At 36.8% G+C, this 23,206-nt stretch overlaps 1 protein-coding gene across 1 annotated transcript in view; it reads left to right on the top strand.

The window, feature by feature from the left end:
* The window catches only part of LOC135220917 (transcriptional regulator ATRX-like), a 507,237-nt gene that overhangs the window by 28,395 nt on the left and 455,636 nt on the right, over positions 1-23,206 (top strand). The window contains 3 exon segments of the mRNA XM_064258551.1: positions 14,026-14,160; positions 15,586-15,603; positions 15,606-15,760. Of these exon segments, the coding sequence (XP_064114621.1) occupies positions 14,026-14,160; positions 15,586-15,603; positions 15,606-15,760 (308 nt within the window).

A 23,206-nucleotide genomic window follows, 5' to 3' on the forward strand; every position in this document is an offset into this window, starting at 1 on the left:
ACTTTGATTTGACCGAAATGGTAGAAAAACACAATTGTAAGCTAAAACTCTTACATTCTAGTAATATTCAATCATTACCTTCATTTTGCAACACATTGGAAGTCTCTTAGCACAATATTTCGATTTATGTTGAATTTATGAAAAAAACTTTTTCCTTACGTCCGCGATAACTACGAAAAAAATCAGAAATTCTTCTGTCAGTTTGTCGTAATGTTCACACCGTTTTATATTAGCAGTTACATAAAGTTTTATATATGAAAATGTGTGCAATTTTATGTAGAATACAACTAAAAACAACCCATGGTTGTTGTAGCTTTTATCAGTTTTGAAATATTTTTATATGAATAACGATAAGTGCCAAAATTTCAACCTTTGGTCAACTTTGACTCAATCAAAATGGTAGAAAAATGCAATTGTAAGCTAGAACTCTTACATTCTAGTAATATTCAATCATTACCTTCATTTTGCAACAAATTGGAAGTCTTCTAGCACAGTATTTTGATTTATGGTCAATTTTTGAAAAAACTTTTTCCTTACGTCCGTGTGGTAACTCTACCGAAAAAATCAGAAATTCTTTTGTCGGATTGTCGTAATGTTTGCACCATTTTATATTAGCCATTACATAAAGTGTTATATATGAAAATGTGCATAATTTCATGTTGAAAACAACAATAAACAACCCATGGTAGTAGCTTTTATTAGTTTTGAAATATTTTCATATAAATAACGATAAGTGCCAAAATTTCAACCTTTGGTCAACTTTGCCTTGACCTAAATGGTCGAAAAACGCAATTGCAAGGTAAAACTCTTACATCCTAGTAATATTCAATCATTTACCTTCATTTTGCAACAAATTGGAAGTCTCTGGCACAATATTTTGATTTGTGGTGAATTTTTGAAACTACTTTTTCCTTACATCCGCACGGTAACTCTACCAAAAAAAATAAGAAATTCTTTTGTCAGATTGTTGTAATATTTTCACTGTTTTATATTATCCATTACATGAAGTTTTATACATGAAAAATGTGCACAATGTTATGTAGAATACAACAGAAAACAACCCATGGTAATAGCTTTTATCAGTTTTGAAATATTTTCATATAAATAACGATAAATAGAAAAAATTCAACCTTCGGTCAACTTTAACTCTACCAAAATGGTCAAAGACTGCAATTGTAAGCTACAACACTTACAGTCTAGTAATATTCAATCAATTACCTTCATTTTGCAACAAACGGGAAGTTTCTAGCACAATATTTTGATTCATGGTGAATTTTTGAAGACATTTTTTTACGTCTGCACGTTTTGAATTCATGCATCATATTGTGATAATATTTTCTCTGTGTTGCTTTGATCATTTTACAATTTTTTATATACCAAAATTATTGCAATTTAGTGTACAATACAACAACAAAAAATTAACTCATTAGCTTTAACCGTTTTGCTTACAGCTTGATTTGTATACAATTATATATAAAATTTTTTTTTTGCACTGTCATATATTCCAATGTTTATATATGATAATGATATTTTTTTCATTCCTGATGGTTGCATACTAAACTTCAGGCAGTGACAAAAAAAGTAGCCAAAAATGAACTCTTAATCTTGAAAACTAAGCGTGCTGTGATTTTTTGAAAAAAAACTTTTTTTTTTTCCGCTTTGGTGCTAACTCCCGAACGGCACCCTCATACGGGAGACACTTTCGGAAATACCGGCTCGGCGTTTAAGGGTTAACATATATTTACTTTGGTATTTCATAAAAACTAAAATACACTAATAAAAAAATAAGTGAAGAATTCTGCAGCGTGAAAAATGGGTTTACCATAAGTATTTTTTCACAGGATTATATAAATTTTTTAGAGGAGGAAAATTATGTACTGTAGAGTAATATCATCATGCTCCTAAGACTGACAGAGGAGACAAGGTTGAAGGGGGACAGTAGCTTCATTTATGATTTTTCTCATAACTCCAAAATCTTTTGAAGCTACTGTGGAATATCCATGTAAAAAATAGATACTATCACTACAGTGACTGAAAGTAAATGTTGATGTAGTTTCTACAAAATCACATTCATTGTCCACGACCAATTTTTTCAAGATGAGAGAGGGAGAGATTGCATGTAAATTATATGCTTCACTATAAGTATAATTTATAAGTGGTAATATAATCAGATTACATTCGCTTCCGTCTATTAATTCAAAAGTACTTGTTTCCGAGACGGGTTCATAAATAAGGGTGGTTGGGCGGAGGTTCTTTTCTCATAGCTATCTAACCATGAAAGTGGACCCAAAACTTGGCTGTGACAAAGGGTCTCTCTTAATACTACAGTTTAAATTAAATGATAAAACTAAAGGCTTACAAAATGGTAATGTAAGCCAAACATGATAGCATGTAATTACAAAACCAAATTACTTTGGGCTCAAGAAATTGTGTATTCTGTATTTAAATGACTCAGTGGTTTTCAAAATGGGTTGGTGGCAGTTAATATTAGAGGTTTTGCCTAATAATCTATGCAATCTAATAATCTATCTAATCTAAGTAAGTTTTGCCTAATAATCTATGGCTAACCTTAACTTGAAACATGCTTTCCTTCAAACATATGAATGATTCATTTTGGCAACACTTATTTCACTTTCTTTTCATAATGCACACATTGTTAGGCAATGGTTTACAGAACAGTTTACAGAACAACCAGTTATTGAACTCTTGGAATGACTTAGCAAAAGGGTGCAATATGAGCCTTATAGAGAATGTATGGGGATATGTATTTAGCAGTTGGTAGCAAGGGCAGGAGCGATCTCGCCAACATCTGCTTGAACGCACATTAAGAGAGTGGAAGATACACTGATGAAATCAACAAATGATTTACAACCATGTTGCATCAATGCCAAATAGGTTGCAGGAGGTGATCGCAAACAATGGAGGCTGGAGAAGACATTTTTTTATGTGCTTTAAATGTTTAGTTAATTAGGCTCCTACTTGGGTGATGAAAATAAACAGCAGCAAATTACATTTTGGTCTACTTGTAGATTATCAGAAAACAAAATCTTGACAACTTCAAGTCTGCATAATACCAATTGCTTTTATATTATTATATTCTTATTAGTTGTAGTAGTAGTAGTATGGCTCTCACAATAATTTTTTTTTAGGTATCATTATCATAGTTTTGACTATTTGAGAAATACAATTTTTTAAGGATATGCCAATTTGTCTTGAAATTCAAGACTGAACAACCTCATGAAAGATCAATACTTGGTATAAAAAAAAAAAAACGCAATGATGCCATTCTTCTTAAACTCTTTGTGCAATGTAGAAACGTTGAACAAAAAAAAGGTATGGAAGACATAGTTGACAATATTTTATGCATTTGTAAAATCTTTTGAGTTTGCTGCAGAATTTTCTTTCCAAAATCAAATACGGTAATTACATTTGAATAAAACTTTTATGGACATATTTCTTTAAAACAGCATGCATAGTCCACAACCCATTTCTGAAGATGAATGAGAGAAAGAGAGAAATCATGTAGACACAAATATCTACCCAGTTTAATTCCTTCTAAATGACATCACATTTATTTGGCTTATCTATTTTCTTAAATGTGGCCAGCATTCTTTTATATGATAATATTGAGCGAACAACCAAGCTATGCCATTGCTCCAATATTTACGTGGTAAATAAGTTCTTTCCGCATTACTCTCATGGCCAGTCAGACATCCTCTATCAAGGGATGAGTACCAAAAATATACATACTAGCTTGTTAAATATCATATATTATATATATATATATATATATATATTATATATACTATATATATAATATATATATATATAGATTATATCTAATATATATATTATATTATATATACAGGCAGTCCCCGGGTTACGACGGGGGTTCCGTTCTTGAGACGCGTCGTAAGCCGAAAATCGTCGTAAGCCGGAACGACGCTCGGAAATATGTCTTAAACTAATAAAAAGTTATAAAACCTTACTTGTAATCCTTTGGTTACACTACATGTCGTTTCCTGTAGTTTTATGTACAAACCTGGAGTTATTTTCATAAAAGAATGCTGGTTCTTGAAGGTAAAAACTATTGTAATCCTCTGGTGACACTACATTCTTGAAGTTTTATGTACAACCTGGAGTGATTTTGCAAAATCTTGAGGGCTACAAGAAACAGCTGATTACTATTTAGTATCATATAGACTAATTAAAGTAAATGTATCTTTAAATATAGGCTTATATATTAGTATCAACAAAACATTTCCTGCCATGAGTCAGAGGCCGTTTAATGAAACGAACACTTCTCTGTCCTATCTGTTCAGAAAATAAACGTTACGTCAATCCCCGAGACCATTGTTGCCAAAGCGTCTTCTCTCTCTACTCCTCTCTCTCTCTCTCTCTCTCTATCTCTCTCTCTCTCTGATCAAAAAATTACATTGGAAACTTGACATACGATTGCCCTAATATACGAATGTTTTGAGATATAACAGAAAATTTGCGAAAATACAAGCTTTGATATACAACGAAATATTTGAGATACGATTTTGCGATGAGTGTTAGTTGTATAGGCGACCGATAAATGGCGTTCAGTCTGTTTGTTTGTTGGTGCTGCATGTTAACACGTCGTTGTTTAGTTCGTTGTATTTGCGCCTATTTTTCGTGTTATTTTGTCTATTTTATTATTAACCATGGGTCTCAAAGCTAAAGACAAAGCAGGTGATAAGAAAAAACCCAAGAAAATGATTTCGATGGAAGCAAAACATGAAATTATAGCAAAGCATGAACGTGGCGTTCATATCGTCGATTTGGCAAACGAGTATGGTCGAAATCCTTCTACAATATCCACGATCATCAAGCAGAAGGAAGCTATAAAAACCCCCGAGACCATTGTTGCCAAAGCGTCTCTCTCTCTCTCTCTCTCTCTCTCTCTCTCTCTCTCTCTCTCTCGTAGTAGCCATCTTGCTTGGTGAGACGTACCCGCGTGAAGTCACAATAATCAACAGATATCACAAGTTTAACATACGACTAGAATTTGAGAAATATCTAGAAGTGTTCGTGAACTATCGGTGATAAGATTAGTGTGAAAATAGTAGGATAAAGCGTCTTCTAAGTTAGTTTATCAAGTGTAATACTATAAATCAGAACAAGATGGCAGTAAGTTCCAACTGCGGGAAAAGGTGGCGTAATTTGGCGTGTCTAGCAGATTCGCAATACGATGAGGTAGCAGGAAGGGAACTGGCATTTCTCATCTATGAAATCAGCAACAGTCCTAACCAAAAAGATACAAAAGCATTCATAGATATATTAGAAGGATATAATCCTTCAAACTGGAACAAATCTAATGAAAACATCTTGAAAATAATTGAAGAAGTTCCAAATAAAATCCAAGTGGTCAAGAGACTCATAAAGAAAATATACATAAACCAACATATTCCGACAAAGAAAATGATAAGGTGAATCTTGTGAATATACTAATTGATGCATTAGGAAAAGAATGCCAAAAGCATGCAAACTGTGTAAGGTTTGGTATAGCATAGTCAATCCACAAAACCTAATCAGAAAAATGTGCTGCATGCAACATTCCGACCCATCCACAGTGTGCTGAGGTAATACAAGATTTGAGAAAAGATACAAGAATTTTTTGTTCAACATGTCTATCATGGATAGACAATGTTATTAAATCAAGATTGAATGTACAAATAGTTGAGGATGAAGAAGAAGAGGAACAGGAAGAAGAAGAAGAAAAAGAAGAAGAGGAAAACGGAAGAGAAGTAAACAAAAATGAAATGACAGAAAAAAATAAGGAAAAACAAAGAACAAGATAAAAGTATGGATGCAGAGATACTCATTGATACTACATATGAGGCAATAAAGCAGCATACCTACGAAGAAATAAATTACGATATGACAACAGAAAAGCAAATCCCGAAGAGGCTCTACCCAGATCTATACAATGACGGGAAAGAGGAAAAAATAGACAAGAAAGACAAAATCTGCAACCTTTTGAAAAGAGGGAATTGCAGAGATTTGGAGAAGATGTTTTACTACAAACATCCTAAGATATGTCAAAAACTATGAAATATATGGTAAATGTGCATACTTAGATGGATATGGGGATGATTTTGCAGAGATCTGCATCCAAAAATATGTAAAAACCTAAAAGAAGGAAAAGGAGGTAAGTTCGACAAAAAATGCAAATATATGCACCTGTAGCCATGAATCATAATCAAATAAATAACCAACCAAGTAATAAAATCCAAAATAAGAAAGAAACAAATAAACAGAGAAATCAAGAATATCAGGTAAAAAGAGAGAAAACAAACCACCAATGAGATATGCAGAGGTGTCAGCAAAGAATTTCAAAGCATCAGCTCCCGAAATTCTACTCAAGAGATAATAACTGTATTTATTATGCAAGAGGATATTGCAGAAACAGGAGAAAATTGCAGATTCAGAACACACAAAATGAATAATTATGATGAAGGAAGATCAATATTATGGAAAAGTTAGATTTTTTAATGTCAGAATTTCTGGAAATGAAAAAAGAACAACATACCAGAACAGGAAAGAGACATTGGAAAAATCCTTATTACTATCAGTATTAAATGAAGGAGAAAACACGCAAACCATCATAGTGATGAATGCGCAGGGTTTAGTTACGAGTAACTCAAAAAGAAAAATAGAGTACTTAGAAGAACTAACCCAAAATGAAAAGAAAATAGATATAATGAATATAAGTGAAACCTGGTATTCCAAGAGACTGGGAATGATGATCAAATAAAAGGGTTCCAAACTTATAGATCAGATAGAAAAAATAGGAATCAAGGGGGAACCGCAATATATGGGAAAGACAAAAAACAAGGAAAAATATATGAGAAAATATATTAACTCAGAATGTGAACTAATAGCGGTAGAATTTGAATCTGAAAAATTGATGAACATAGTAATATATAGACCTCCTAATACTAAATAGTTTGACTTAATAATTGGATGATATATGTAGAAATCACAAGGACTGGACTATTCTCCTATCTGGTGACTTCAACTTCCTTTCGTAGAATGAAAAGAACGAATAGGAGATTGTGGTTGTACTTATACATATAAAAAAGAGAGTAATAGTAGTGCAGAAGATAAGAGGCAATTTGAAAAGCTATTAGATATGCTACTAGAATACAACATTCAACAAATAAATCACCTGCCAACAAGAAAGGAAAATACTATTTAGACCTAGTAGTTATTTGTGAACGAGATGAATTATGTTAAAGAAATAATAGTTTATAATGCGAGTATTTCAGACCATAATGTCATAGAATAACAGTTTCATTCCAAAGCAAGTGAAAATAGAGATAAGCAAGAAATGAAAAAGTGGGAAGGATATGGAAAATACAACTTCTACAGAAAATAAAAAATAAAAATGGTCAGAAATTAATGAAGAATTAAACAAAGATTGGGATAACATTTTCGTAAGTGATGACATAAGGGTAAATACGGAGATATTATATAAAATATTGGAGATAATAGTGGAAAAATATATACCGAAGAAGAAAAGTAAACATCATTCATGCATACCAAGAGACAGAAGAATCTTGTTCCAGAAAATCAGAAAGTGGAAAAAAGGTCTTGCAAAAGAAAAAAATGCATGGAAAGTTATAGAACTAAAAAGTAAGATAGAAAATGCAGAAAAAAAGATTATACAATCAAAGAAAATGAAAAACGGGACTTGGAAGAAAAAACCCTATTAAATATCAAGCAAAACCCCAAACTATTATACTCATATGCGAAGAAGATGAATAAAAGAAGAATAGAAATAGGCCCTCTGAGAATTGAAGGGAGATTAACGAATGAAAAAAGGAAATTTGCAACATACTGGCAGAACGATATAAGAGAGAATTCACCCCTAGAATAGATAATGAAGATAATGATATAGAAGTAAGGATGAAAATAGTGAATATTTAGCTGACATAGATATTAATGAAGCTGATATTGTGCAGGCTATTAATGAAATTAAAAATGGAGCTGCTGCAGGGCCTGATGGAATTCCTGCTATTTTGTTAAAGAAAGTAGTTCATTCTATCGCAAAGCCACTTGCAATATTATTAAGACAAAGTGTAGATACAGGCAAGATATATGATGAGCACAAATTAGCGTATATTACCCCTACTTTCAAAAGTGGATCAAGACTAGAGGCAAGTAATTATAGGCCTGTGAGTCTAACATCACATATAATGAAAGTGTATGAAAGGGTAATGAAGAAAAATATTATGAAACATTTAATAAAAAATAATTTGTTTAATAAAGGACACATGGTTTCGTACCCGGAAAAAGTACACAAACCCAACTGTTAGTCCACCGTGAAAACATATTCAAAAATATGAAAAGCGAAATGAAACAGATGTGGTTTATTTAGACTTGCAAAAGCTTTTGATAAAGTAGACCATAATATATTAGCGAAGAAAATTAGAAAACACAATATCGTGGATAAAGTAGGAAGATGGTTAAAAGAATTTTTACACAACAGAAAACAGATAGTTATTGCAAACGACGAGAAATCGGATGAAGCCAAGGTAATATCCGGTGTGCCGCAAGGTACGGTGTTAGCTGCAATACTGTTTGTTATTATGATTGAAGACATAGACAATAATGTTAAGGATTCGGTAGTGAGTAGTTTCGCAGATGACACAAGAATAAGTAGAGAAATTACTTGTGATGAAGATACACGCTCTACAAAGAGACCTTAACAAAGTATATGATTGGGCAGAGGTAAATAGGATGGTATTTAACTCTGATAAATTTGAATCAATAAATTATGGAGACAGAGAAAGAAAGCTATATGCATATAAGGGACCTAATAATGAGACCATCACAAATAAGGAAGCAGTTAAAGACCTTGGTGTGATGATGAATAGGAACATGTTATGCAATGATCAAATAGCAACTCTGTTGGCAAAATGTAAAGCAAAATGGGAATGTTGTTACGGCACTTCAAAACAAGAAAAGCTGAACACATGATTATGCTTTATAAAACATATGTTCGTAGTCCACTTGAATATTGCAATATGATATGGTACCCACACTATCAAAAGGATATTGCAACAAATAGAGAGTGTACACAGGTCTTTACAGCTAGAATAGAAGAAGTTAAGGACCTAGACTACTGGGAAAGACTACAATTCTTAAATTATATAGTCTGGAAAGGAGAAGAGAACGCTACATGATAATTCAGGCATGGAAACAGATAGAAGGAATAGCAGAAAATATCATGGAACTAAAAATATCAGAAAGAGCAAGCAGAGGTAGATTAATAGTGCCCAAAAATACAGGAAAATAAGGAAAGCACACAGGACATTATCCACTACGCACCAGCATCGATAATGCAGCGTCTATTCAATGCGTTGCCAGCTCATCTGAGGAATATATCAGGAGTGAGCGTAGATGTGTTTAAGAATAAGCTCGACAAATATCTAAACTGCATCCCAGACCATCCAAGATTGGAAGATGCAAAATATACCGGAAGATGTACTAGCAACTCTCTGTAGACATTAGAGGTGCCTCACACTGAGGGACCTGGGGCAACCCGAACAAGATGTAAGGTCTGTAAGGTAAGGTAACGGTCTCTCTCTCTCTCTCTCTCTCTCTCTCTCTCTCGTTCTCGACATCTCTCAGTCTCGCTCTTCTCTCTCTCTCTCTCTGATCAAATTACGTACTGGATAATGTGTCTCTTTGGATACTTCGATTTTGCCAAATATTGAGGGCTACAAGAACAGTTGATTACTATTTACGTATCATATAGACTAATTAAAGTAAACGTATCTTTAAATAGGCTTATATTATTAGTATCAACAAAACATTTACTGGCATGAGTCAGAGGCCGTTTAACGAAACGAACACTTCTCTGTCCTTAACTCGGAGCGTCGGAAGACGCCTCTCTCTCTCTCTCTCTCTCTCTCTCTGATCAAATTACTGGATAATGTCTCTCTTTGGATACTTGGAATTTGCGTTGTAATCTAACCAGAAACTTCGTTTTGTTATTATTACTGGAAACAAGCAATGATTTTTTCATTATTTGCGCTTTTGGACTGTTATATGTAAACTAGTATGTATTCATTCGCTCGGAAACTAGTTCCGCATATGAGGCGTCACTAAAAAACATAGAAAAATACAACATAAAAAGTGTCGAAAATCATCATAATCTCAAAATTTTTGTTGTAATCTAACCAGAAACTTATTTTTATTAATATACTGTGCTAAACTATAAAGGATTTTTATCATAGTATGCGTTTTTTAAAAGCGTCGTTAACTCGGAGCGTCGGAAGCGTCAGCGTCGTAACCTCGGAACAAGCGTCGTAACCCAGGACGGATTTTTCCATTGAATATTTAAGAAAAAGCGTCGTAACCTCGGAACGTCGTAAGCCGGAACCGTCGTAACCCGGGGACCGCCTGTATATATATATATATACAGGCAGTCCCCGGGTTACGACAGGGGTTCCGTTCTTGAGACGCGTTGTAAGCCGAAAATCGTCGTATGCCGGAACATCGTAAAAAATCCTAAGAAAACCTTACTTTTAATGCTTTGGGTGTATTGGAAATTATGTAAACTGCATTCTTATTGCATTTTTCATCAAAAAAACCTTCAAATATTGATTATTTTGCATTGGTGTCATATTTCATTTGCCAGATGAGTGTTGTAGGCATCGTAACCCTGGAAATAATGTCTGATGAATATAATTGAGAAGCCCCTTAACCTCGGAACGTCGTAACCCGAACCCGTCGTAACCCGGGGACTGCCTGTATGTGTGTGTGTGTATATATATATATATATATATATTATATATATACTATATATATATATTTTAATATATATATATATATATATATATAGATATATATATATATATATATAATATATATATTATTTATATATATATATATATATAATATATAATATAGATAATTATATATATATATATATCTAGATATATATATATATATATATTAATCTAATAAAAGGAGCCCATAAAAACACCAAAATATAGAGAAAAAGTACTATATTTCAGAGACTGCTGTCTCCCTCTTCAGGTAGATGAATGAGAAAAGTTTACAGAAAAGGTGGTATTTATACCAAGAGGTTCCATCCACAAACAAGCCATTTTAAGTCACCCCCGCTGATAATCTTCCTTTAATCTTCTTAAGGGTTGGTTGAATGAAGACGTTGTCGATCGTGTCCGAAATCCATGCTCCTTTTGAGATGTTCATTACCTGCCTCTCTTTTTTATTAAGGCCGATTCCATCATTTGACTCTTGTACCGGCAGTTGCTGCTATAAATTACACGTGACAAATTCCAGTTTATTCTATGGTTATGTTCATTTATATGGTTGAAAATAGCCAAGTTCTGTTGTCCATACCTAACTGACCGTTTGTGTTGTATTAATCTCTGGGAAGGGATTTACCTGTAAATCCGATGTAAGATTGGTCACAGTCCTGGCATGGAATTTCGTATACCCCAGAGTCCTTTGGAGATGTCTTTTGTTGGACGTTAATCAGGGATTTGGCTAAGGTGTTTGGGTAAGTAAATACAAAAGGGTTCGATTTTCGAGGGGGGGTTGGTTATTCTCTTAATCGTGTCCAGGTGGGGAATTATTATTTTATTGTTGGGTGTATCTCTGGTCTTGTCTTTAGGGGGTCGGTAGAAAATTAAAATATCCTGACCATATAATTGAGAAAGCAATCCACAAAGCAAACGTAATTTTCTACCGACCCCCTAAAGACAAGACCAGAGATACACCCAACAATAAAATAATAATTCCCCACCTGGACATACAAACAAACAAGCAATAGGCTGTCCCCAGTTATCAGTGGGTTCGGTTAGTGGCGATCCGGTTTTATGGGACTTGTATAGCCCCATAAAATCTGTGAATTATGGGGCCATCCATAATTGGTAAAGTTTGGGTTATTGGCACCATAAGTGATGATAATAGAATTATGGCACATTAACACCAAATAGAGGTGCCATTAACTGAAACTCGGCACCATAAGTGCCATAAATCGCTAAGTTCGGTTGATGGCAGTTTTCGCTTATCAACACCCACCAAGAATGGAACCCCCACTGATAACCAGGGACTGCCCGTATAGTAAAACAACAGTTTTATTAAAATCATTATTCTCAACACACAACTATAGTGGAATTTTATTAATGGTTATCTGTCGGTGTAACTACCTAACCGGGGCAACAAACACTCTTTGTGTATTGAGAATAATGATGATTTTAATAAAACTGTTGTTTTACTGTATCTAATCATATTGCATGTATTATTACCCTATTATCGTGTTCATATTATAATATGAATATGATCTGCCATTTTCTGGTTTTGTCAACATTCTGAAAATAATAAGCCGATTCGTTTTACCAGCATCATCACGTGTCTTAAGTTGCCAAATGGAACTTACCTAATTCTAGTTTCTTATGTAAATTATCAAAGCTTGGTTTAAGAGTTGCAGTTACTTTATTTGTAAATGTAGTAAATTAAATGAAGTACATGTGTATTTTTGCCAGTTAACTATTGACACAACTATCGACACTTCAGGGGTTAGCCTTTCGTTGAAAATCTCAGCAGGATTTAAGGTTTGCTTTTTATACTTGCTGTATGAGATGACTCCCTTTAGGGGGAGGTTCTTTTAGGTTAAAATGTCGTCTTAGATGCTGGGCATATACAATATTTCGTCATCACTTTGCAGTCGTATGTTTGAGGATGGTGCGGAAACAGGATTCACAAGTGATGACGCATCACCAAAACAAAGTGTGTGGGATTTTTCGTACTACGTTAAAGTTAAAATTATTGTTAAATTCTTGTTTAACTCTTGTTTTTCATGTGGAAATAATTATACAGTGTTCCCCAGTATTCACGGGTAATGGGTACCCCCCCACCACAAATAGTTGAAACAACTATAAAAGTGCTTAAAACTGCCTATTTTGTTAGTTAAAACTCAAGAAAAACTAACTAGAAATGTTTATACTTGGGGTTTTCAATAGTTTTATGACATAAAGTGCATTTAATGATGAAATTGATTTTAAAAAAAGAAAAAAAAGGGAATTTGTGGATATTTCTCATAAAAAAAAATACAGTGAATAGGCAAGTTTTCTGCAAATAATGGGGGTATATGTTCCAGAGAGGAATATGCTAAGTTCACTGTATACAGCAAATTATTGAGGAATTTTTGCCATTAGCCATACACAATTTGTGATTGAAATGTCTATAAATAGGACAGAAGTAGAGGGTGTCATATGTCTGCCTAGGCCTCTACATATACAGGCAGTCCCCTGGCTTACGACGTGTAGAGGTTACAACGCTTTTCAATTATATTCATCAGAAATTATTTCCATGTTTACAACGTATGTTCCAGGGTTACAACGCTGATCTGACAGAAGAGCTATGACTCCAAAAGTGCAAAATAATTTATATTTGAAGGGTTTCTTTATGAAAAATGCAATAAAAATGCAGTTTACATAGTTTTTAATACTACACCCAAAGTTTTAAAAGTAAGGATTTCTTAGGATTTTTGACGAATTTCCGGCTCATGAGTCGTCTCTAGAACGGAATCCTTGTCGTAAGCCGGGGACTGCCTATATAGATATCACTAGTTAAAAGAAACTATTAGCTAAGACGAACACCCTGGCCCCCTTAGTAGTCCATCTTAACAATGGTCGACTGTATTAGCCTTTAATTGTCTTGAATGAAAAGTAAATTTGCTAAGAAGTGGTGGAAATTTTGTATTATAAGAGGAATGTCATCTAGGGACTTTATTCTTGGGGAACTTCTGTAATGATTTGATTTGTCATTTAGGTTACTTTGCTTAATAATGATGAAACAAAAAGGATGAACTAGACCCATAAATGTTAGATTTTACGTGATTGCCCCAAAAATGTAAATTTTTATAGTTTGGAAGTAGTATGTGGTTGATTTCAGCCATCTTGATCTTTTATAAATTAATGTTTGTTTATATTAAGTAAAAAAGATTTATATTTTCAGCGTTGTCGTAAATATTATGGAATAGGAAAATTTTGTAAGGATGATGATGGCTATGACGAGTATTGCCGACTGTGTGCTGAAGGGGGTGACCTGCTTTGCTGTGAGCAGGAAGGATGTTTCAATGGGTTCTGTAAGGTAAGAGTTTAATGTTTGCAAAATGAATTCATGTATATTTTTTATTTGTCACTGAATAGGCAGCTTAACCTTTAATGGACAGATTGCTCCTTGTGAGTAGTAGTAACAGGGTTGGGGTGGTGGATGTATTGATCCTGTAGATGAACAATATTAAGCGTCATAGATTTTGAAAGAGTTGGGCAGGAAAGAGGTGCCAATACTTCTATACCCCATAAATTCACTATTGACAATTTTTACACTGGCTAAAATCATGAGACACTTGTCTCAGGAATTCAGTTCTGCTTCTGACTTTAAGGGAGAGTGTACTGTCTGTCTGTCTCACATGACATCTTTTTGTAAATTTGCTCATAAGTATACCAAGGGGTTGCTGGTGGGGTTTCTTCTTATTTTTCACAATAGCATGTCAGTTGAAAGTGTAATTTTGCAAAGAAATATTAGAAAAAACATGTACAAATAAATAAGAAAAGTTACTGAATTTTTGTTCTTGGTAAATTTACATAAATATTTTTCAACAAATATGCTAAGAATTTGTTACTAGTGTTATTTCTTAACCAATTAATTAGAAAAATAGTATATAAGTTGGTAAAATTTACAACTGTCTTGTAAAAGATGCCCCACAAGGGGTGGTAAATAGTTTTCATAATCTGTAGGCTTAATTGAAATATAGAGCAGATTTGTTGCATTTTGGGAAAGTGTCAGCCATCTTGGAGATAAGCATATATTGAGGTGGCCGGAGGTTGATTTTGATTTATGGAGATAATAAAAGTTCTCCTGCCAAATCTGTTCCTTGTATCTCCACTTGCACTTTTCCCACTACCCGGCTCCACTCAACGTCAAATACAGTATGATTAGTGAATATTATAACAGAAAAGGCCGTGAATTGCCGAATTTTTTGCAAACAATTTATAGATAGGCTCAACAGGAAAAGTCTGCGAATCATGAGAACGCTAGGTTGGCTGTATTAAACTTTTGCCCAGTTCCCGTGCTCCACAACTTAGCAGCTTAACACCGGGAAGCTAATGTATATTATAGTATATCACAATGACTGCTCAAGGTCAACTTCATGTTTGCAGTGTGTGGTTTGTCATTTAAATATCCAGGGTTTAACATAATAGCATTTGCTTTTGTTAGATCAGTTAGCATATCAGTATGGGATATAATGCAATTTTTTTTAGGATGTTTGAGGTGAATTAACTTAATCATATGCTTAATTACGTCACTGACATACAAATACCCCTCATAGGGAAGTATTTCAGTTTAGTGTGAGGTGTTAATTTATGTCATATCTACAAGGGAACTGAAATTTTAGTTGGTGGTATTAATATTGATATTAGACAAATCTTTACATATTCAGCAAGTGTTTGGGTAATAGTGTTGATGGCTGAGTTTCATCATTTAATGTATATCAAATTTTTTACATTGCAGCGGTGCATTAAGCGTGTCATTGGGTAGGACAGAACTCAAAAGAGAATGCTGAAAAATCCAAACACTGGGCCTGCTATGTGTGTAACAAGTTACCTTTAATGGAAGTTCGAGCTTTGCACCGAGCAGTCTTACAGAACCTGAAGGATGAGGAAGAAAAGAAATCTAATTTATCAAGGTAATGTCATGTTTTTTATATTAAAGGTATTTTAAGAATTCATAGTATTTGTACATGCAACTGTTCCTCGTTGGACAAGTAGTTTTCGTGCTCGGCTACCAATCCGGGGGTCTGAAGTTCGATTCTCGGCTCGGCCAATGCGGAATCAGAGGAATTTATTTCTGATGATAGAAATTCATTTTTTAATGTAATGTGGTTCGGATCCCACAGTAAGCTGTAGGTCCCGTTGCTAGGAGACCAACTGGTTCCTAGCCACGTCAAAATATCTAATTCTTTGGCCCAACCCTAGGAGAGAGCTGTTCATCAGCTCAGTGGTCAGGTAAACTAAGATATACTTTTTTTTTTTTTTGTTTTTTTTTTTTTTATTTTTTTACATGTAATCCAAACTTGGATATTTTAAATTTTTAGATTGGGGTAATTAGTATTAGGAAGTCATAGCAATTGGGGTAATAGGGTTAGGAAGTCATAAAACTAATAGTCTAACCTGTGGTTAGATTATTATATATTCACATTCTGTGGATTCACGGACTCACACATTCGCGGATTTCTGTCGGGAACGTTTCCCCCCCATTATTCGAGGAAAATTTGCCTATTTGCGGTATTTTACTATGAGAAATATACGGATTCCCCCCCCCCATCATGAAATGCACTTTTCATGATAAAACTATTTAAAAAAAATATATATAAACATTTTTAGTCGGTTTTTCTTGAGTATTAACTAACAGAATAGGCTGTTTCAGCATTTTTGAAGGGGTTCCAACTATTTGCTGGGGGGGGTTGGGGGGGGCTTCTGGTACACATCCTCTGCGAAGACGGGGGGGACCACTGTATAGATATATATAGATATACATATACAATACGTAATACCTCATCTTACACAATTCGAATTGTGCGAATTCACAATAGTGCGAACTTTTCATGTTTTATGGTATATTTATATACTGTTTATTAGTATTTTCAAATATTAATAATAATACTGTAGTTACAAATTCTTATGTGATAGTATTTTAAAGAAGTAACCTTTCCATTTCACTTTAAAGTAAGAACAACTCTCTTTCAATCTCTCTTACTTAGATGAGAGAAATTTTATGGTATTGTATGTTAATTAATATTTTGTTCATGAAACTTACCTGTCAGATATAGATATAGCTGTATTTTCTGAAGTCCGACAGAATTTAAAAAACTTCCGACACACGCAGTGGTCGGCCAGGTGGTTAGTACCCATTCCCGCCGCTGGGAGGCGGGTATCAGGAACCATTCCCATTTTCTATTCATAATTTTTCTGTCGCCGGTGCTGAAAACACCTGTTTTCAGTACCTCCGGCTTAGGATTTTGGAAACTTCATTGCCGCTAAGTATCCTAATTGTCTTTTAATTTATTTACTTGGATTTGTGGCTAGGCATACGCTTTCTTAAATTGATTTGAATTTGATTCATTTTTGCATAAGATATCTGAATCTAGTTAGGCTAGTTTCAGAGGGTGTTGTCTGCAAAGATAGGGTGTGGCTACCGAAAGCTTCGGTAGATCCGCACTTGGTATGCACGAGGGGTATGGGTCTTGCTTCTTTCTTGAGATTTGTCATGTAAGGAGTGTGAGACTTTGTCTAATTCCGTAAGGAAGACGTATGATTCGTATGTACGCAATTAATCAGTAAATATGTCTAATTTCGTAAGGAAAAAGTATGATTCGTATGTACGCAATTAATCAGTAAACATGTCTAATTCCGTAAGGAAAAAGTATGATTCGTATGTACGCAATTAATCAGTAAACATGTCTAATTCTGTAAGGAAAAAGTATGATTCGTATGTACGCAATTAATCAGTAAACATGTCTAATTCCGTAAGGAAAAAGTATGATTCGTATGTACGCAATTAATCAGTAAACAAAAGTCAGGGTAGTGAACCTGCTAACCTTCCTGTAGACTTTATTTTGCCTAACCCTGTAGTATGGCCTACGGGTTATGAATATGTCTGCGAGAGGTGATCGCTCTCCTTCATTGTTGTGAAGAGTGCTACTTCTGTTATTGTTACTCCTAACCCTGTAATGTTGCCTTCGGGCCCTAAAACAGTGTCTGTAGAGGTTATTGCCCTTTCTCTTATACTCTTTCGATTCGTAACTTAGAATCGAAAGTGCTTGCTTTAGAGAGCAATAGTGAAGTGGCTAAGTGCAGTGACAGTGCACCTTGTGTAGTGGAGGGTGCGTCAGATCGGCCTTATAACGCCTCTAGGTCTAGACCTCTGTCGGACTCCCAGGACCACAGGGAGAGGGCATGTCGAAAGCCGAAGGAGGGTTACGAGGAACCCCCACCGATCTGGCGTGCCTTCGGCAGTTTCTGATGAAAATCCCAGACTGCCAAAGTGCGTGCACGTGCACGAATCCTGAAGGATTGCTTCTCGTCCTCCGAGGCGTCCTCCCCGCGCAAGGGTTGGAGCTCTCGGAAGGACTCGCGCCCTCTAAGAAGCTTTATAGAAGAGGACGCTTCACGTCCCCTCTCTCTCGTTATGCGTTTCAGTGAGAAGTAAGAAGGCGAACGTCGCCTGATCACGTGCGCTTGCTTTGACGCCTGTCAGGAGCGTGACGCTTTTCTGCACGCTTCTTTTGACGCTCGGCTTGAACGAGACACTCGGATGGACGCCAGGCGCGCGCCAGTGGACGCCGAGCGCGCGCCAGGACGCCGAGCGTCCTCGCCAGTGGACGCCGAGCGCACGCCAGGTTTGTCTCCTGGCTGAACGTTTCTGTTGAACTCTTCAAGCTCTTGTTTAAGATTTGAGCCTCAAGAATGTGAAGTAAGCAGTGCTTCGGAGGAAGCTTAAAGTGAACAGACAACTTCGTCTTCGAAACCCAGCAAGACCTCGGGTTTCGTGAATTCAAGAGGTCTCTGTCAATATTATATTGCTTTTTGCAAAGGTGGATGGAGTTAAGGAAAGCTCAAGGGAAGATCTCGTTTTCTCTACCGCAGTCAAGACTTTGCGATAAGGCAGTTACGGGTTATGTAAAGGCTCGACGTCCTGCACGTCAGGACTCTCGGCAACGTTCAGTAGGATTCTTGCAAAGGCACTCATCAAAAGGACGCTCTTCAGGAAAGCGCAAGACAGGACTTCCTTTGCCATACTGCCAATAAATTTTAAGCTTTAGCAGGCATTAGTTGTGATACGGGAGAGGAAGCTGGTTGGAGAGTTTCTTCCTCTTCCCAGGATAATTTTGCAAGCTTTTTAGCCCATCTGAAAGGGTTTTTCAGATGATAGATTTTGTTAGTTTCTAGTCGGGACTACGCTGCCGAATTGAACATCGTCGTTCTACCTGCCGTAAGACCAGTCTCTTAACAGGATTCTTGCCCCTTCCTCGTTTGAGACGGGAATCGGAAAAATAAAATGCTCGACTTCCTGGATTACGTTTTGTCAATTCAGTGACTTTCCCCCATTGACAGTATACTATCGTCCCCCATTGACAGTATACTATCGTTTTGTCAAGTAAGTGGGTATCCCCTCATTGACAAATATCTCTTTGTCCCGTAAATGGGTTAGTTCTCATTGACAAACATCTCATTAACTTGATATTGCGTAAGCGAATAAGCTCTTATTGACAAGATTCGGAAGAGCTCTCATTCGTCATTCGCAGACTCGTACAAGAAATAGACTTGTAGACTACGTCAATGAACGCTTATGTCCAATAACATAAGAAGCTTGAGCTGTCTGCTTCGATTCTCTTAAGTTTTGTTCATGAAACTTGCCTGTCAGATATGTATGTAGCTGTATTTCCGAATTCAGCTATATATATATGTCTGCCAGGTAAGTATGAACAAACTTTATTGTGATATATCATATTTTGCCTTGCGTTATTTTACTACTGGTTGGTTCAAGTCATATACGCTTGCTGTAGTTACCTCTTCGGATGGCAACCGAGAGGTCTGTTGTCTATTATTTTTAAGGAACATTTAATCGTTACTCCCTGCAGCCTTCCAGGAGTTTCCGATTTATCTTTTACCGTTGTATGGTAGTGTTCTGACGACACAAACGCATCTATATATTTAGCGTTTTCTGTTTCGCTTAAATATATCAGCTTGAGAGTCTCTTTCTGCTCAAAAAATAACGGACCTATTTCTTCGTAGAATAGGGTAGCTGGTAACCCAGACATAAAGTTAAGAGACGACGTTCGTAAGCTGCTGGCTGCTGCTGTGTCTGTCCTCCAGTCCAGCCGAGCCAGTAACAGATCGTGCGCTGTCATGCGGTGTAGGTTATGTCTCTCTCTCCTGCGGGATTGACTGACTAACCGTATCTCTGTGCTGGCGGTTACGTCTCTCCTACGGGATTGACTGACTAACTGTATCTCTGTCCTACAATCACGGACTTTAGCCTAAGATTGAGGGGATTTCTTACGTGAATGAATAAACGTTGCATTCGTTTTGCCTTACTATGTTCAACAGAGTTATCTCTTAATCCTTTCGGTGCTCGTTACCGCACGGTATAGAACTACGAGTCTACCGCAACATTGCACTTTTATATGCTCTCCTGCTTAGGCAAAGCGCAGCCTTATTAGGGAAGTAAGCATACTCGGTGAGGGAATGGATGAGCTTACTGGGGACCATTTCCTTCCTGAAGAAGTTTGTTTCCCTGAATAGACTGCAATTCAGACCTCCACAGTTTTTTCCTACCGGGAAACTGAAATATTATTCAAGATCTAGGAATGATTCTGAACATCTCTCAGTGTGTCTATCACCTGAGGTGATAGAAAGAAGGTGCCGGACATCTGGATAGGGTTTCAGATGTCCTGGATCTTAATCTGAAAGAAGTAAAAGCAATTCGTCGTCCCTCCAGTCCTCGAAACGAGTTTTTGAACCAGTGGTCCAGATCAACTCTGATATTCCACAGCTCTCTCATATCTTAAGAAGTATCTTCTCTCGGTCCCTGTTCGAGTTTACGAGAAAGAGCCTATTATAACAACAGGCGTAGAATGTAACGATCCTCTAGAGGTTCGTTACAGGATTGCAAAAGTCCATACGAATCGTCTCGATCGACGGCAGCAACTATTCACTTCCGAGTGGAATCTTTCTTTAGAAGTAAGTTGAGAGTTGTGGAGACTTTAGGGACGCCCTTTCATTCTTCTCTTCGATATGTTGAGGATGAAGAGGCTTCTTCTTCTCTGCTCCCTTATTCTCGATCCGGGATCGGTACCATTAAACGCCATCCTATGATATTGAACGGGGATGGATGTTTAGTCTCTTTTCCCCTTTTTTCAATCGCTTAGGAATGTAATAAGAGGATTTATGACGTCACAGGGAGCGACAATGACGCTGATCGCCCCATGTTGGCCTTCAGGATCCTGGATTCACAGAGGTCACATCCTTCCTAGTTCACTTTCCAAGGACCTTTTCCGAGAGAGTCGGTCTACTCTAACTCGAAAGGTACCTATAACCTCTCCGCTCTGAGTCTGACTACGAGACTATCGAGATGTTGACAGGAATAAGATTACCGTCTTCCATTTCCGTCTGAAGAATGGGATAAGCAGGCAGTCACAACTATTAAAGAATACGCAAATATGTTGTTTACAGCCTTTGGGCTCAGAGATTTGCGTCTGTCAAACAACAAAGCCCTTCACGATCTTTGAGTTCTGTTAAATCTCGAAACTCGCTCACCATCTACTTTTTGTCTCACCTGTTTTCTCGGAGTCAGACACTCGTGCGAGATCAGGCGACATATAGTAGCCCTGAGTTTCTTGTTGACGAAGTCGGTTGCGTTTATACACCCCCGATGATCGTGTAACATGAGACCAGGTTGGACTGTCAGGCATTCTTCCTTCGGGACTGAATCGCCTTTTTGCTCCTCGCTCCTTTCTCCTGGCACCGGAAGCTCGAGTCAGGAGTTGATTCGCTGACGACGTTGGGTTGCGTTGATACACCCCCCAAGGTTTGCTTAGATTGAATCGCCCAGGCAGTCCAGACACTCATCCTTCAGCGAAGAATAGTGCCTTATGGTCTTCAGGGTACAGCCTTGCTGTCCTTGATTCGTCTGACTGGTCAACTGGTCGGTCACCTGACTTTAGTACAGACGGACTGACTGTGCATGTCCAGATCGAAGCTTTCAATATGGAACTTAGACGAAGTCTGAAGTTCTTGATGTCAAAGCATTCGAACCTCTCCTACCTGTTAACTTCTTGCAGTGATCAGGAAGGCCTTCTTCTAACCACCCTAGATACGACAAAGAGGGTTAGTGAGATTTTAAGCCATCGTCACAAGTTTTGGCTTTAGAGAACACAAGGCGGTGTGCTCTCTAAGCCTTCCGTTGTGGCCTAAGAATGGAAACCCGTTTTGTCCTTGGGCCAGGAGCTTGGAAGCAAGGATGGCACAAGTTAGTGGGCAGGAGCCAGAGAGAGTCCTGTGCCCTGTCAGGTCTCTCAAGTTTTATCTACATAAAACTCAAGAAAGTCGAAGTCATTCGGGCAATCTGCAGTGTTCCGAAAAAGACCAGACTTGCCCATATCGAAGAACACCCTGGCTTTAGTTTTAAGGAGTTCTTTCAAAAATGCTCCTTCATTGTGTTTGCACAAAGATTTGAAATCTTTTTATCTGAATGCTCACGAGGTGAGGGCGCGGCCTCGGAAGCATTTCAACAGAGCATGGCACTCAGCAACATCATGAGTACCATGTTTTAGCGAAGCAACTCTGTGTTCACTTCACACTCCCTGCGAGATGTGAAGATGGCATATGAGATCTGCTGCTCGCTAGGGCCATAAGTGTCTGCAGACACAATCTTGGGGGCAAGAAGTACCACTCATCCTATCCTGTAGAAAATGGTTAGGAAGAGCTCTTAATTTAGTTGTTGAGTCGCCGACAACGGCGGACTTCTTAACTCTTAAGCGTTAGTTAACACACCTTAACTTTGGCTAGGTTGGTCAGGTGGTGATATATATATTTATATATATATATATTTATTTTACTTCTTAGCCCTCATGGTATGGTCAATATGGTCTAGTCACATTGTGGTCACGCCCCCGTTGACAGATCATCTGGAGTGCACCAGCCTTATAGGTCTCTACCTCGCTGGCAACTCTAGTAAAGCAGAAGCAGACTTGGGTGACAGTAATCACGAAGTCAGCTATGCTAACAGGTGGAACCAAGATGTAAATCATCTGCATGCATTTGTTTCCCAAAATCCTTCTATTCTGTCCCTTCCCACCTCCAACGGTGGGATTCAGCTATATATATATCTGACAGGTAAGTTTCATGAACAAAATGATATTGTTATGATACAATAAAGTTTGTTCATACTTACCTGGCAGATATATATAATCAAGTACCTACCCACCTCCCCTCAGGGGACAGTGGAAATAAAAATTATGAATAGAAAATGGGAATGGTTCCTGATACCCGCCTCCCAGCGGCGGGAATGGGTACTAACCACCTGGCCGACCACTGCGTGTGTCGGAAGTTTTTTAAATTCTGTCGGACTT

The sequence above is a fragment of the Macrobrachium nipponense genome, chromosome 2, assembly GCF_015104395.2.
Source record: "Macrobrachium nipponense isolate FS-2020 chromosome 2, ASM1510439v2, whole genome shotgun sequence".
NCBI lineage: Eukaryota > Metazoa > Arthropoda > Malacostraca > Decapoda > Palaemonidae > Macrobrachium > Macrobrachium nipponense.